The sequence below is a fragment of the Heterodontus francisci genome, chromosome 30 (assembly GCF_036365525.1).
Source record: "Heterodontus francisci isolate sHetFra1 chromosome 30, sHetFra1.hap1, whole genome shotgun sequence".
NCBI lineage: Eukaryota > Metazoa > Chordata > Chondrichthyes > Heterodontiformes > Heterodontidae > Heterodontus > Heterodontus francisci.
The window spans coordinates 63,269,042-63,286,152 of NC_090400.1; the positions used below are offsets into that span (position 1 = coordinate 63,269,042).

The 17,111-nt window shown below is 44.1% G+C and overlaps 1 protein-coding gene across 4 annotated transcripts in view; it reads right to left on the reverse strand.

Annotated features, from left to right (window-relative positions):
* The window catches only part of LOC137346877 (integrin alpha-E-like), a 397,091-nt gene that overhangs the window by 22,373 nt on the left and 357,607 nt on the right, over window positions 1-17,111 (reverse strand). For all 4 annotated transcript variants that reach the window (XM_068010834.1, XM_068010835.1, XM_068010833.1 and 1 more), the window contains 3 exons: window positions 15,033-15,107; window positions 10,963-11,070; window positions 246-350 (listed from right to left, as the gene is read on the reverse strand). In XM_068010834.1, coding sequence (XP_067866935.1) covers window positions 246-350; window positions 10,963-11,070; window positions 15,033-15,107 — 288 coding nt within the window. The remainder of the gene's footprint in view (window positions 1-245; window positions 351-10,962; window positions 11,071-15,032; window positions 15,108-17,111) is intronic.

Below are 17,111 nucleotides of genomic sequence, written 5' to 3' on the forward strand. Positions count from 1 at the left end.
CCGCACAGCAACCCGGAAGTCCCTACCAGGCCGCGCACAAGTCGGCCCTTATAACCTACCGTGCATGCACAGCCACGCAAAAAAATTTAAAGGGGTCATGCACTAAACAAATGGTCTGCTCACTCGAAAAAAGGTTAGACGGGGAGGCATCACCACTTTCCCTGTCTTTGTCAGGAACGTTGAATATTTCACACCAACTTAATTTTGAAGTGCAGACTGTGGAGTGAGTGGATTCTGTGCTTTACCTTAACACTGTGACGTACATCTTTAGCATCAGATGTTTCCTGATATAGCTTTTCATTGAAGACAATAACTCCTGAGATCACAATATCAGCACTCTCCTTCACAAGCTGAGGAAGGAAAGATAAATTAATGGAAGAACCAAACCTATTAGAATTAAAATGAGATTTAGTACAACTTAAAAGCCAACGACAATCTTCACAAATTCAAAACATCAGTTTTCAGGGAATTCCAACTATGTTTAAGTTAAATTTTCACAAATCTTCTCATTCATTTATGTGGTTCCTTCATTACGGATAAACCAACAGGGCAACATACGAACAAATGAATTAGGAGCAGGAGTAGGCCACACGGCCCCTCCAGCCTGCTCTGCCATTCAACAAGATCATGGCTGATCTGATTGTAACCTCCACTCCACATTCCTGCCTATCCCTGATAACCTTTCACCCCCTTGCTTATCAAAGCTGCAACAGATGTACAAAGCCATAGTGCCCAGTGTTCACCATGCTCAGTACTGGAAACCTTGCCATATAGTGTTCAGCACATTCGCTACTGGATAACTGTGCCATGGAGTCCAGCAGTGGATTCCTGTACCATAGTGCCCAACATACTCAGTACACTACACCTATACCCTAGTGTCCCCAACACTCAGTGCTAGATACCTGTACAATGGGGCTGGATTTTGTTACTGAGGCCTTGAGGAGGAGTCCATGCAGTGCTTGTGCTCCTTATGTCCCAGGGCTTTGATCACATGAGCTCCTCCACTGAGACATTGAGCAACCTCTTGGAAAGCCAAATGCTTGAAGGTTGAAGGTGGTACTAGCATTTAAAAAGCACAGTAAATTCTACTATACACAGGAAATATTCTAAGTTAATTAAGAAAGTAATTAAAGTAGTTTAACTAATAGCATAAGTAACAATGGCAGGACAGGTGTCATGTTGCAGCTGTGGTATGTGGGAGCTCCTGGATGCCATGGCGATCCAGGACAAATACGTCTGCAGGAAGTGTAAACAGCTAGAGGAAGTCCGGATCAGGATTATTGACCTGGAAGCTGACTGCAAACACTGCTCAACATAAGGGAGGGGAGGAATACCTGGACATTTTGTTCCGGACAACGGTCACACCTCTATGAACAGGGTCATCTGTTTTGGTCAGCAGTGAAGGACAGGAGGATGTGACCGTGAGTGAGGCAGGTAAAGGGACTGAGCAGACAGTAGTGGAAGAGCCTCAGATTTTGCAATTGTCACCAAGTTTAAGGTGCTCTCAACCTGTGTGGACGAAATTGAGGTCTGCAAGGTGGATGAGCAGACTGGTCATAGCACTGTGGTACTGGAAGCCATTCAACTGGAGGGAGTAAAAAGGAATGTAGTGGTAGTAGGGGATAGTATAGTGAGGGGGATTGATACTGTTCTGTGCAGTCAAGAGAGTAAGTCCAGATGGCTGTGTTCCCCACCCGATGCCAGGGTTCGGGACATCTGCTCAGGGCTGGATAGGAACTTGGAGTGGGAGAGGGAGGATCCAGTTGTCATGGTCCATGTAGGTAACAACAAGATAGGAAGGACCAGGAAAGAGGTTCTGCTTAGACAGTATGAGGAGCTAGGCACCAAATTGAAGAGCAGAACCTCAAGGGCAATAATCTTTGGATTATTACTTGAGCTACGTGCCAATTGGCAGAGGGCACATAAGATTAGTGAAATTAATACGTGGCTCAAAGAGAGGTGTGGGAGAAGTGGGTTACAAATTGTCGGGCACTGGCATCTGTACTGGAAAAAGTGAGGGATGTACTGTTGGGACGGTCTGCACCTGAACTGTGCTGGGACCAGTGTTCCAGCAAACCATATAACTAGGGAAGTAGAGGGTGCTTTAAACTAAACAAGGGGGGAGAGGGATCAAGCTTGGTTAGATGTAGCAAATCAAGGGGTAGAGTCAAGGCAGGAGAGCAGAATAGGAATATGGGAAATGGAGGTCAGAGAATGGCAGGAAGGGACAGAGAGAAAAAAACAATGAGCACACCAACAGTCAAGACTAGCTGTTACAAAGATAACAAAAATACAAAACTAAAGGCTCTGTATCTGAATGCACTTAGAATTCATAACAAAGTAGACGAACTGATAGCACACATTGAAGGAAATAAATATGATCTGATAGCCATTATGGAGATGTGGCTGCAGGATGATAAGGATTGGGTCCTGAATATTGAGGGGTACATGATATTCAAGAAGAATAGGAAGCTAGGTAAAGGCAGAGGGGTAGCATTGTTAATCAAGGATGGCATTGGTGCAATAGCTAGAGATGACCTTGGTTCAGGAGACCAGGATGTAGAATCAGTTTGGGTGGAGATGAGGAATAGTCGGGGAAAGAAATCACAAGTGGGAGTGGTCTACAGGCCCCCTAACAGTAACCACAATGTAGGATGAAGTGGACAAGAAAAAATATTGGGTGCTTGTGATAAAGGGACGGCAATAAGCATGGGTGATTTTAATCGACATATTAACTGGAAAAATCAAATTGGCAATAGAAGCCTGGATGAGGAGTTCACAGAATGCTTTTGAGATAGTATCTTAGAGCAGCATGTTCTGAAACCAACCAGAGAGCAGGTTATATTAGACTTGGTATTGTGTAATGTGACAGGATTAATTAGTGACCTCAGAGTAAAGGCACCTCTAGGTAGCAGCGACCACAATATGATTGAATTTTATATCCAGTTTGAAAGAGAGAAGCATGGGTCTAAGACTAGTATTTTAAACTTAAATCAGGCAACTATGTGGGCATGAAAGCTGAGCTAGCTGAAGTGAACTGGGTTACTAGGCCAGGCGATAGATCAATAGAGAAGCAGTGGCAGACATTTAAGGGGATATTTCAGAATACTCAGAATAAGTATATTCCTACTATATTCTAAGGGGAGGACCCACCATCTGTGGTTAACTAAAGAAGTTAATGAAAGCATCAAACTTAAGGAAAAAGCGTATAATTGCGCAAAGATGAATGGCAGGTCAGATGGTTGGTCAGAATACAAAGAACAGCAGAGAATGACTAAAAGGTTAATCAGGACAAAGTAATTAGAGTATGAGAGGAAGCTAGCTAGAAATGTATAAACAGATAGCAAGAGTTTCTACAGACGTTTAAAAGGAAAAGAGTAAGTAAAGAGAGTGTTGGTCCTCTAGAAGGTGAGAATGGGAAGTAAATAGTAGATAATAAGGAAATGGCAGATGAAATAAACAAATATTTTGCTTCTGTCTTGACTATAGAGGATATAAAAAACATTCCAGTAATAGCTGTAAATCAGGAGGTGGAAGGAAGAGAGGAACTTGGTGAAATTACAATCACCGGGCAAGCGCTACTGAACAAACTGACGGAGCTGTGGGCTGACAAGTCCCCAGGTCCTGATGGGTTTCATCCTAGGGTCTTAAAAGAGGTGGCTAATGAGGGAGTGGATGCATTGGTGTTAATTTCTCAAAATTTGGCAGATTTTGGGAACGTTCCATCAGACTGGAAAGTAGCAAATGTAACCCCTGTATTCAAGAATTGGGGGAGGCAGAAAACGGGTAACTGTAGGCCAGTTAGCCTGACATCTGTCGTGGGGAAGGTGTTAGAATTGATCATTAGGGAGGCTAAGCTGGGCCCTTTAATCGGGAATAGTCAGCATGATTTTGTGAAAGGGAAATCATGTTAAACCAATTTATTGGAGTTCTTCGAAGGAGTAACATGCACTGTGGTTAAAGGGGAGCCGTTGACGTACTGTACCTGGATTTCCAGAAGGCATTTGACAAGGTGCCACAAAAAGGTTATTGCACAAAGTAGGAGCTCATGGTGTAGGGGGTAACACATTAGAATGGATAGAAGATTGGCTGGCTCGCAGAAAACGGAAAGTATGCCTTGTGGTGCCCCCCACCCCCGCCGCTTGGCGATTGGAGAAAAATTTACATGCATAAATTTATTTAAATAAATGAATTACTTACCCGCTCCCGCCATCCATCCCGGAGCAACATTGGTGCTGGTGGCCGGCACTCCGAGCCTTCGGATCCCCATCTGGGAATCCGAGGAGGAATACTGATGGGGAGGGGGGAGCAGGTAAGTTTTTCAGAGCGGAGGGGAGGAGCCGCGTCAGAGTAATTTAATTGGTCTAGCGGGTGGCGGGAAGGGGTGAAGTTTAAAGTTGATGAACTTGGGTGGGGGGAGAGGTCGGGAGCACAAGGTAAGTTTTTTGTGGGGGTGAGAAGAGGACAGGTAATTAATTCTATGCTTATTGTGGGGGGGGGGGGGGTTGGGAGAGGGTCAGGATCACTTTATTTCATTTTTTACAATCAGTATTCCTTTAATATTTAAATTGCAAGTTAGGGCTTGAAGCCCTTTAAAAATGGCATCAGCACCTGTACAAAGGCAGCTATTGCCATTGCCGGGAACGGACCGCCTGCTCCCTCCACGTCACTGGGGGCCGGGGTGGGTGGTGGGGGAGCAGTCTGACCCGGCCACTTAAATGGGGCAGCGGCAACATCAATGTCAGTCTGATTATCCGGCACAAAATTAACAGCCACTTGGACAAATGTGGATTAATTAAGGAAATCCAGCACAGATTTGTTAAAGGCAAGTTGTGTTTAACTAATTTGAATGAGAAATTTGATGAAGTAACAGCGAGGGTTGATGAGGGTAATGCGGATGAAGTGGTGAAGTGAAAAGGCATTTGATAATGGACCATATAACAGGTTTGTCAGCAAAGTTGAAACCCATTGAATAAAAGGGACAGTGGCAGCATGGATACAAGGTTGGCTGAGTGACAGGAAACAGAGCAGTGCTGTACAGTTGCTTTTCAGATCAGTAGATATATAGTGGGGTTCCCCAGGGATCAGTATTAGAACCACTTCTTTTCTTGATCTATATTAATGACCTGGACTTGGGTGTGCATTGCTCAATTTCAAAATTTGCAGATGACACAAAACTTGTAAGTATTGTGAACTGTGAGGGGAATATTGAAAGACTTCAAGAGGACATAGACAGGCTGGTGGAATGGGCGGAGACAGGGCAAATGAAATTTTCAAATCCTCTTTGGCCAGAGGACTGGAGGACAACAAATGTGGTACCATTATTCAAGAAGGGTAGGAGGGATAAACCAGGTAATTACAGGCCAGTGAGTCTAACAGCAGCAGTTGGGAAACTATTGGAAAAAATGCTGAGGGACAGGATTAATTTCCACTTGGAGAGGCAGGGATTAATCAAGGATAGTCAGCACGGCTTTGTCAGGGGGAGATCAGGTCTAACAAATTTGATTGTATTTTTCGAGGAGCTGACTAGGTATGTAGATGAGGGTAAAGCAGTTGATGTAGTTTACATGGACTTCAGTAAGGCTTTTGATAAGGTCCCACATGGGAAATTGGTCAAGAAGGATCCAGGACAAATTGGCAAAATAGATTCAAAATTGGCTTAGTGCCAGGAGACAGAGGGTGATGGTCAAGGGTTGTTTTTGCGATTGGAAACCTGTGACCAATGGTGTACTGCAGGGATCGGTGCTGGGGTCCTTGCTGTTTGTAGTGTACATTAATGATTTAGACGTGAATATAGGAGGTATGATCAGTAAGTTTGCAGATGACATGAAAATTGGTGGTGTCGTAAATAGTGAGGAGGAAAGCCTTAGATTACTGGACGATATAGATGGGCTGGTAAGATGGGCGGAGCAGTGGCAAATGGAATTTAATCCTGAGAAGTGTGAGGTGATGCATTTTGGGAGGACTAACAAGGCAAGGGAATATACAATGGATGGTAGGACCCTGGGAAGTACAGAGGATCAGAGGGACCTTGATGTACTTGTCCAAAGATCACTGAAGACAGCAGCACAGGTAGATAAGGTGGTTAGGAAGGCATATGGGATACTTGCCTTTATTAGCTGCGGCATAGAATATAAGAGCAGGGAGGTTATGATGGAGTTGTATACAATGCTAGTTAGGCCACAGCTGGAGTACTCTGTACAAGTTCTGGTCGCCACACTATAGGAAGGATGTGATTGCACTGGAGAGAGTGAGATTCACCAGGATGTTGCCTGGGCTGGAGCATTTCAGCTAAGAAGAGACTGGATAGGCTAGGGTTGTTTTCGTTAAAGCAGAGCAGGCTGAGGGGGGACCTGATCGAGGTATACAAAATTATGAGGGGCACAGATAGGGTATATAGGAAGAAACTTTTTCCCTTAGCGGAGGGGTCAATAACCAGGGGGCATAGATTTAAGGTAAGGGGCAGGACGTTTAGAGGGGATTTGAGGAAAAATGTTGTCACCCAGAGGGTGGTTGGAATCCGGAACACACTGCCTGAAGGGGTGGTCAAGGCAGGAACCCTCACAACATTTAAGAAGTATTTAGATGAGCACTTGAAACACCATAGCATACAAGGCTACGGGCCAAGTGCTGGAAAATGGGATTAGAATAGATAGGTTTGATAGCTGGCACAGACATGGTGGGCCGAAGGGCCTGTTTCTGTGCTATATAACTCTATGACTCTAATGCAGAGAAGTGTGAAGTGATACATTTTGGTCATAAGAATCTAGGAAAGGCAAGATAAAATAAAGGAAACAATTCTAAAGGGGGTGCAGGAACAGGGGAACCGGGGGGGTATCAAAACAAGAAATGCTGGAAATACTCAGCAGGTCAGGCAGCATCTGTGCAGAACAACAAAGAACAAAGAACAGTACAGCACAGGAACAGGCCATTCGGCCCTCCAAGCCTGCGCCGATCTTGATGCCTGCCTAAACTAACACCTTCTGCACTTCCGGGGCACCGTATCCCTCTATTCCCATCCTATTCATGTATTTGTCAAGATGCCTCTTAAACGTCGCTATGGTACCTGCTTCCACCACCTCCCCTGGCAGCAAGTTCCAGGCACTCACCACCCTCTGTGTAAAGAACTTGCCTCGCACATCCCCTCTAAACTTTGCCCCTCTCACCTTAAACCTATGTCCCTTAGTAACTGACTCTTCCACCCTGGGAAAAAGCTTCTGACTATCCACTCTGTCCATGCCGCTCATAACTTTGGAAACCTCTATCATGTCGCCCCTCCACCTCCGTCGTTCCAGTGAAAACAATCCGAGTTTATCCAACCTCTCCTCATAGCTAATGCCCTCCAGACCAGGCAACATCCTGGTAAACCTCTTCTGTACCCTCTCCAAAACCTCCACGTCCTTCTGGTAGTGTGGCGACCAGAATTGCACGCAATATTCTAAGTGTGGCCTAACTAAAGTTCTGTGCAACTGCAGCATGACTTGCCAATTTTTATACTCTATGCCCCGACCGATGAAGGCAAGCATGCCGTATGCCTTCTTGACTACCTTATCCACCTGCGTTGCCACTTTCAGTGACCTGTGGACCTGTACGCCCAGATCTCTCTGCCTGTCAATACTCCTCAGGGTTCTACCATTTACTGTATACTTCCCACCTGCATTAGACCTTCCAAAATGCATTACCTCACATTTGTCCGGATTAAACTCCATCTGCCATTTCTCCGCCCAAGTCTCCAACCAATCTATATCCTGCTGTATCCTCTGACAATCCTCATCACCATCTGCAACTCCACCAACCTTTGTGTCGTCCGCAAACTTACTAATCAGACCAGCTACATTTTCCTCCAAATCATTTATTTTTACTACAGACAGCAATGGTCCCAGCACTGATCCCTGCGGAACACCACTAGTCACATCCCTCCGTTCAGAAAAGCACCCTTCCACTGCTACCATTCTGTCTTCTGTGACCGAGCCAGTTCTGTATCCATCTTGCCAGCTCACCTCTGATCCCGTGTGACTTCACCTTTTGTACCAGTCTGCCATGAGGGACCTTGTCAAAGGCTTTACTGAAGTCCATATAGATAACATCCACTGCCCTTCCTTCATCAATCATCTTTGTCACTTCCTCAAAAAACTCAATCAAATTAGTGAGACACGACCTCCCCTTCACAAAACCATGCTGCCTCTTGCTAATAAGTTTGTTTGTTTCCAAATGGGAGTAAATCCTGTCCCGAAGAATTCTCTCTAATAATTTCCCTACCACTGACGTAAGGCTCACCGGCCTATAATTTCCTGGATTGTCCTTGCTACCCTTCTTAAACAAAGGAACAACATTGGCTATTCTCCAGTCCTCTGGGACCTCACCTGTAGCCAATGAGGATGAAAAGATTTCTGTCAAGGCCCCAGCAATTTCTTCCCTTGCCTCCCTCAGTATTCTGGGGTAGATCCCATCAGGCCGTGGGGACTTATCGACCTTAATGCTTTGCAAGACACCCAACACCTCCTCCTTTTTGATAATGAGATGACTGAGACACTCCCTTCCCTCGGCTCATCATCCACCAAGTCCTTCTCTTTGGTGAATACTGATGCAAAGTACTCATTTAGTACCTTGCCCATTTCCTCTGGCTCCACACATAGATTCCCTTTTCTGTCCTTGAGTGGGCCAACCCTTTCCCTAGTTACCCTCTTGCTCTTTATATATGTATAAAAATCCTTGGGGTTATCCTTAATCCTGTTTGCCAATGACTTTTCATGACCCCTTTTAGCCCTCCTGACTCCTTGCTTAAGTTCCTTCCTACTGTCTTTATATTCCTCAAGGGATTCGTCTGTTCCTAGCCTTCCAGCCTTTACAAATGCTTCCTTTTTCTTTTTGACTAGGCTCACAATATCCCGCGTTATCCAAGGTTCCCGAAACTTGCCAAACTTCTTCCTCACAGGAACATGCCGGTCATGGATTCTAATCAACTGACATTTGAAAGACTCCCACATGTCAGATGTTGATTTACCCTCAAACAGCTGCCCCCAATCTAAATTCTTCAGTTCCTGCCTAATATTGTTATAATTAGCCTTCCCCCAATTTAGCACCTTCACCCGAGGACTACTCTTATCCTTATCCACAAGTACCTTAAAACTTATGGAATTATGGTCACTGTTCCCGAAATGCTCCCCGACTGAAACTTCGACCACCTGGCCGGGCTCATTTCCCAATACCAGGTCCAGAATGGCCCCATCCCTAGTTGGACTATCTACATATTGTTTCAAGGATCCCTCCTGGATGCTCCTTACAAATTCTGCCCCATCCAAGCCCCGAGCACTAAGTGAGTCCCAGTCAATATAGGGGAAGTTAAAATCACCCACCACTACAACCCTGTTACCTTTACATCTTTCCAAAATCTGTCTACATATCTGCTCCTCTACCTCCTGCTGGCTGTCGGGAGGCCTGTAGAAAACCCCCAACATCGTGACTGCACCCTTCCAATTCCTGAGCTCCACCCATATTGCCTCGCTGCACGACCCCTCCGAGGTGTCCTCCCACAGTACAGCTGTGATATTCTTTACAAGTAATGCAACTCCCCCACCCCTTTTACATCCCCCTCTATCCCGCCTGAAGCTTCTAAATCCTGGAATATTTAGCTGCCAATCCTGCCCTTCCCTCAACCAAGTCTCTGTAATAGCAACAACATCATCGTTCCAAGTACTAATCCAAGCTCTAAGTTCATCTGCTTTACCTGTTATTCTTAAGAGAGAAGCAGAGTTAACGTTTCAAGTCAGAGACCCTTCTTCAGAACTGACAAATAATAGAAATGTAAAAGGTTTTCAGCAAGTAAAGCAGGGGTGGGGCAAGAAATAACAAAGTTGAAAGTGTTGATAGGACAGGGTCACAGAGAATAACTGACCAGAAGATCATGGAACAAAGGCGAACGGTATGTCAATGGTGTGCTGAAAGCCAAACGTTAGTAAAGAGAGGGTGTGAATGGCTGTAAAGCACAAAGCACTCCAAGTACATACATAAAAAAACACATTAAAAAAACCAAAACAGTGGGTAAGCACAGTGGAAACATACTAAACAAATTGAAAAACCTAAAATAAAATAAGCAAATAAAAAAGGAAAAAGAAAAAAGGAAAAAAAAAACCTGGGGGTACATATACACAAATCATTGAAGGCAGCAGGATAGGTTGAGAAAGCAGTTAATAAGGCATATGGGATTGTGGGCTTTATAAATAGAGGTGGAGAGTGCAAAAGCAAGGAGATTAATGTGAACCTTTTATAAAACACTGGCCCGGCCTCAACTGAAGAATTGTGTCCAAGTCTGAGCACCACACTTAAGGAAGGATGTGAAGGTACTGGAGAGGGTGCAGCAAAGATTTACGAGAATGATTCCGGGGATGAGAGACTTCAGTTAGGAGGATAGATTAGCGAAACTGTGGCTGTTCTCTTTAGAGAAGACGATTAAGAGATTTGATAGAGGTGTTCAAAATCTTGAGGGATCTGGACAGAGCAGATAGGGAGAAACTGCTCCTGCTGGCACCAATTTAAGGTGATTGGCAAAAGAAGCACTGGTGACATGAGGAAAAGCTTCAAAGGGAAGTGGATAATTATCTGAAGAGACAAAAATTGCAGGACTATGGGAAAAAGGTAGGGGAATGAAACTAGCTGAGTAGCTCGTACAGAGAGCTGATATGGACAGTATGGGCCAATTGGCCTCCTTCTGTGCTGCAACCATTCTATGATTTTATGATTCTAGTACCCATCATACTCAGTACAGGATGCCTATACCATAGTGTCCAGCACTGCATACCCGTACCACAGTCCCCTGTACCGGATACCTGTACCATAGTACTCAGAACACTCAGTACTGGATGCTAAGGTCCATGATGATAGCGAGGTGAGGAAACAGGAATTAGGTATTTGCAAATTAGAGAAATTCTGGTGTTTCATATCAGAAACTAATTCAAATTTTACCTGTTTTAAATTGTTTATTGACAACTTTGCTGTTAGAGTGATATCTTGTTTTGCTGCTGTGAGTGCACACTCCAAATACGAACATTCACATCCCTCCATGCCACAGTCCTATGAAAGAGCAACATATAAATATGTAATTCAGAAAGGAGAAACGCATAGAATCATAGAAATTTTGCTATTGCCAGATCGGCAACTGGAGCTTTTTTGTTCATTTTTGGAATGTGGGCATTGTTGGGAAAGCCAGTATTTATTGCCCATCCCTAGTTACTGTGAGGTATTGGGGGTCCTTCTTGAAATGCTGTAGTCCATGTAGTTAGGGTGCTTATTAACCTGTGCTGCTAATTTAATAATTTATGTATCTGTTCCTCCAGATCCCTTTGGACCTGTGGCCCTTTAGATACCTATTTTCTGAGGAAATCCAAATATATTACATCCACTACCCTTATCTACTGTCATGAAGACCCAACCTGCCAAGAATGAGGCATATTAATTTCGTCATATGAACAATAATTTTAAACTGTTGCTGGACTGAAAAGATGACTTGTTTAAAGAAATCACAGCAGTGGCTGGGAACATTTGCATACTAAGGGACAGTTTCCTGGAGAGACAACAGAACTGCTGCCGATCCAATTAACCCAAAGGGATTTTGATCACCAGACACTGAATGTGGAACAAGCCAGCATTCCATCCACCCCTCCCCCACCTCCCCCCATGCCCGACCCCCACTGAGGGTGTCTGCTAAGATGGAGAATCCACAAACAACGCAGGAGTTTGTTGAAAAAAAACTTAGTTACATGACTATCCTGGCAGCCAACTTGAAGGTTTGAATTGTGCTCACAGGACAGTTTGAAGTTAGAGACTGCTTTGAAAACAAAAGAGAAGGAAGGTCTCTCTCCCTCTCAAGAATTTCTAGATCTACTGAAGCCACTTAAACCTCAAGAGAAAAGACTCTTACATCAAAACAAGTTTGAAAGTGTGCACTGGGCCCCAACAAAGCAGCAAGATTTAACTGCAATCAAAGACTCTACATTGAACTCAAAACAGTAAATGAACTCCAGCTACTGCTTCAAACTTTTCCCCTTTATTCTTTCTCCTTTTCTGTCTCTATTGCGTGTATTATCTGTGTTTATTGTGTATGCATGCTAGCGTGGTCGCGTCGCATATTCGTAGTAGTTTTAACCGACTTAGAGTTTTAAGGTTAATAAACTAACACCTTTCTTGTTTAAATCTAAGAAAACCTGTCTGGTTGATTTCTTTGTCTTACAATTGGACAGCAGTGAACAAGGATTCTCTGAGGGGAGGTTAAAAACACGGTGTTTAAAAAATTAAATCTTGTTACGTCAAACTAGTCAACGGCTGACAGGGAACCCCTAGACCCCTTTCTCACCTGGTTGTAACACTATCTTCTATGTTATTTCTTCAAAGAACTCAACAAGTTTGCCTACACTTTTGGAATCTCTACTGACTGCTCTTCATTATATTTTCAGTTTCTAGATGTTTTTCTATTACATCTTTGAGTAAGGATTCCATTAACTCTCCTACAACTGATAGTAAGCTAATTGGTCTATTCTCTCCTGGACTTTTTATACCTCTGTTTTTATATATGGGAATTGCATTAGCTGTCCGCTAGTCCTCTCACACTATTCGACTTTCTAATGATTTTTTATATATATGTAATAGTGCCGTATTTATCTCTTCCCTAACTTCATTTAACATGTGTGGATCAGTAAAAGTGATCATGAAGCTGTCAGATTATTACAAAAATCCAACTAGTTCATTTATGTCCCTTATGGAGGGAAACCTGCTGTTCTTATCCATTCTGGTCTATACTTGACTTCAATTCCATACTGATGTAGTTGACTCCTAACTGCCCTTGCAAGCCCGACAAAACACTCAGTTGTATTAATCTGTCATCTGGCTTATCTAACAGCATTCTGGCACACAGGCAGCTCTGAAAAAAAGGATACAACAGCAGGGTCCTAAGATCCACAGAACAGGCAGAGACAGAGACACAGCAAGAACCACAGAAGAAGATTCACACAGAAGAAGCAGCCAGAGTAGAAGAAGAAATCAGTGAAGGACCGAAGCCAACATCACCTGTTTCTAACACAAACAAGAAATGCTGGAAAACTCAGCAGGTCTGGCAGCATCTGTGGAGAGAGAAGCAGAGTTAACGTTTCAGGTCAGTGACCCTTCATCAGAACTCAGTTCTGAAGAAGGGTCACTGACCTGAAACGTTAACTCTGCTTCTCTTTCCACAGATGCTGCCAGACATGCTGAGTATTTCCAGCATTTCTTGTTTGTGTTTCAGATTTCCAGCATCTGCACTATTTTGCTTTTATCACGTGTCTCTAGGCAGCTTCGAGGAGCAAGGATCAAAAGTGGCTTAACTACTATTGCCTATTGTTAAGTATTTTGTTTAAGCATTTATTCTGCTAATTTGTTGCATCAAAACCATTGTCTGAATGTAATTAATGTTTAAGTTTTGTATTTTGATTACAGCTGTAATTTAACATTTTTGCTCTTTAACTGCTATGTTTGTTTATTTCTTGATTTCTGCACTGTGTTTAATTTGGATTTGCTATTTAATTGAGTTTTTTGTTTTTCTGGGTCACAAAATTTGAAACAAACAGCGCAGTCAAGAGTGTTTTTAGCTTCACTGCATGACCACAGCACACACCACACAGGTAATTTTCATTTGTTAGTGGCGCTTAACACTTTTCGCAAGTTTATACTCTGGTCTCAAATGGAACGAGTTGAGCCAGAAACCAGTCTAACTGGTCACAACTGTAAACAATATAATTTTCAACTGGAACAAGTACAAATAGTCAATTGGAACCAGTACAACTGGTCCAGTTGTCCAAATTTCCATGGACAACTGGTTCAAACGGACCAGTTACAACTGGTTTGGATTTATGGGATCTCCCCTCCAATCTCCTCTCCTCCCTTCCCCAGCCCAAAGGCCGCCCTTCTCCTCCCTATACCATCATCCTTTCACCAAACCCCTCCGTTCCTCCCAGCAAAACCTCTCATTTCTCTTGCACCCTTATTCTTTCCGCTTCAACGGCCTCTGCTGGTAACCTAAACCCTCCCCTTCCCGCTCCTCCCTCTCCTCTCCCCGTATCATCTCTCCTCTCCTCCTCCCCTTTCCCTCCCCTTCTCATACCATCACCAATTCCCCCCTCCCACGCCAAACCATCTCCCTTCCCCATCTGCCTCCTCCCCAATCTGGGTCGTTACTTCCCCCCCCAACCCTGCTTGTCCTGAATATTGTACATTGATTAGTTAATACTTTATAAACTTTGATGTGGTACCCATCAAAATGTTTATGACTGTAAAGCTTGACTTTGAATCTCAACCCTTTAATCTTCTCATCGATCTTGTTGCCTTTCTCTGTATGTTCTCCAACACAGAGATATCGTTTCTGTGGCTTGATGGCCAAATCTGAACTCAATTCTCAGTAAAGCCTTCGCACAACCTCTATTGACTTATCCAGGTAACTTACTGAACCTGTGATCCTAGCATGTATCAGGAAATTGATGCCTCCCCCAACCCACCTCCCGTAGTGATCTCCCACTCATTTATTTTAAACAACGGAAATCATTGGCTGAAGGTCTGAAACTTTGCTGGGACTGCACAGTAGAATTTTTACCCTATACCCTTCTCACAATATGGCAGAAAAGGGCAGGTTTGGGTCGAATACCAATTTTACATCCAGCCTGATTTTAAATCCATTGAAATCAATGATCAGAAAATCGGGTGGGGTGTAAAATGGGGATGGAATCCAAAGCTGCTCTGTTCCCAAAAGGTGGGTTAGATTAGAACAGCTTCCAATATCAGCTTTTCATTAGGCTTCACCACATTGCCTGGTCACAGAAAGACACTTTACTCCGAGATTTATTCTTCCTCTGCTCAGGGGACAGGAGTTCCTGTGTCTCGGGCATGGCTGCTGGGCACAGCTTGGCATTTGGTGCTGTATCTTGCTGTGATGCTAATTCTGTCAACATTAGTCTGTTTGGTTTAATAGAGGATATAACATATAAAGAGTTAGAAAACAATTTAAAAGGTACCCATTGATCCTTTCCTTTCACTGCTGGCTGTTGTTTAAAGATCTTCCGTGTTTTCCGACAGTGTTCCAAAGATTCCTGTGAAAAGAACAACCCATTTAGTTTCAGGTACCCAACCATGTCCGACAGCAGTCAATAAAAATTAAAAGTGGAGTTTCTTATCCAGGGATATCCCTCACTCTACCATTACCATCAAGCCAGGGGAGCAACCCTGCTTCAATGAGGAGTGCAGGAGAGCATGCCATGAACAGCACCAGGCATACCTAAAAATGAGGTGCCAACCTGGTGAAGCTACAACACAGGATTACATGCATGGTAAATGGCGGAAGCAGCATGCTACAGACAGAACTAAGTGATCCCACAACCAATGGATCAGATCAAAGCTCTGCAATATCCAGTCATGATTGGTGGTGGTCAATTAAACAGCCAACAGGAGGAGGAGGCTCCAAAAATATCCCCATGCTCAATGATGGAGGAGCCCAGCACGTCAGTGCAAAAGACTTTGCAACCACCTTCAGCCAAAAGTGCTGAGTATATGATCCATCTTGTCCTCCCCAAGGTCCCCAGCATCACAGATGCAAGTCCTCAGCCAATTCGATTCACTCCACATGAGATCACAAAATGGCTGACGGCAGTGGATATAGCTATGGGCTCTGACAACATCCCAGCTGTAGTACTCAAAAACTAGCCATGCCTTTAGCCAAGCTGTTCCAGTACACCTACAACACTGGCATCTACCCGACAATGTGGAAAATTGCCCAGGTATGTCCTGTCCACAAAAAGTAGGACAAAGCCAACCCGGTCAATCACCACTCTATCAGTCAACTCTCCATCATCAGCAAAGTGACGGAGGGTGTCATTGACAGTGCTAGCAAGCAGTACTAACTCACTAATAACCTGTTCACTGATGCTCAATGTGGGTTCCACCAGGGCCACTCAGCACCAGACCTCATTACAGCCTTGGTCCAAACATGGACAAAAGAGCTGAATTCAAGAGGTGAGATGAGAGTGACAGCCCCTGACATTAAGGCTGCATTTGACTGAGTGTGGCATCAAGGAACCTCAATAAAATTGAAGTCAATGAGAATCGGGGGAAAACTCTCCACTGGTTAGAATCAGACCTATCACAAAGGAGGATGGTTGTGGTTGATGGAGACCAAATTTCTCAGCCCCAGAATATTGTTGCAGGAGTTCCTCAGGGTAGTTTCCTAGGCCCAACCATCTTCAGCTGCTTCATCAATGATCTTCCGACCATGATCAGAAGTGGGGATGTTTACTGATGATTTCAGAGTTCACTACCATTCACAAATCCTCAGATACTGAAGCAGTCCAGTGGCGCAGTGGTTAGCACCGCAGCCTCACAGCTCCAGGGACCCGGGTTCGATTCCGGGTACTGCCTGTGTGGAGTTTGCAAGTTCTCCCTGTGTCTGCGTGGGTTTTCTCCGGGTGCTCCGGTTTCCTCCCACAAGCCAAAAGACTTGCAGGTTGATAAGTAAATTGGCCATTATAAATTGTCACTAGTATAGGTAGGTGGTAGGGAAATATAGGGACAGGTGGGGATGTTTGGTAGGAATATGGGATTAGTGTAGGATTAGTATAAATGGGTGGTTGATGTTCGGCACAGACTCGGTGGGCCGAAGGGCCTGTTTCAGTGCTGTATCTCTAATCTAATCTAATCTAATCCACGCCTGTGTGCAGCAATACCTGGACAACATTCAGGCTTGGGCTGATAAGTGACAAGAAATATTCACACCACTCAAATGCCAAGCAATGATCTTCTCCAACAAAAGAAAATCTAACCATCTTCTTTTTATGTTCTACGGCATTACTATCGCTGAATCCCCCACCATCAACATCCTGGGGTCACCACTGACCAGAAGCTTAACTAGACTAGCCATATAAATACTATGGCTACATGAGCAGCTCAGAGGCTAGGAATCCTGCGGCAAGTAACTTGCCTCCTGACTCCCTAAAGCCTGTCCACCATCTACAAGGTCAATCAAGTCAGGTGTGTGATGGAATCTTCTACAATTGCCTGCATGAGTGCAGCTCCAACAACACTCAAGAATCTTGACACCATCC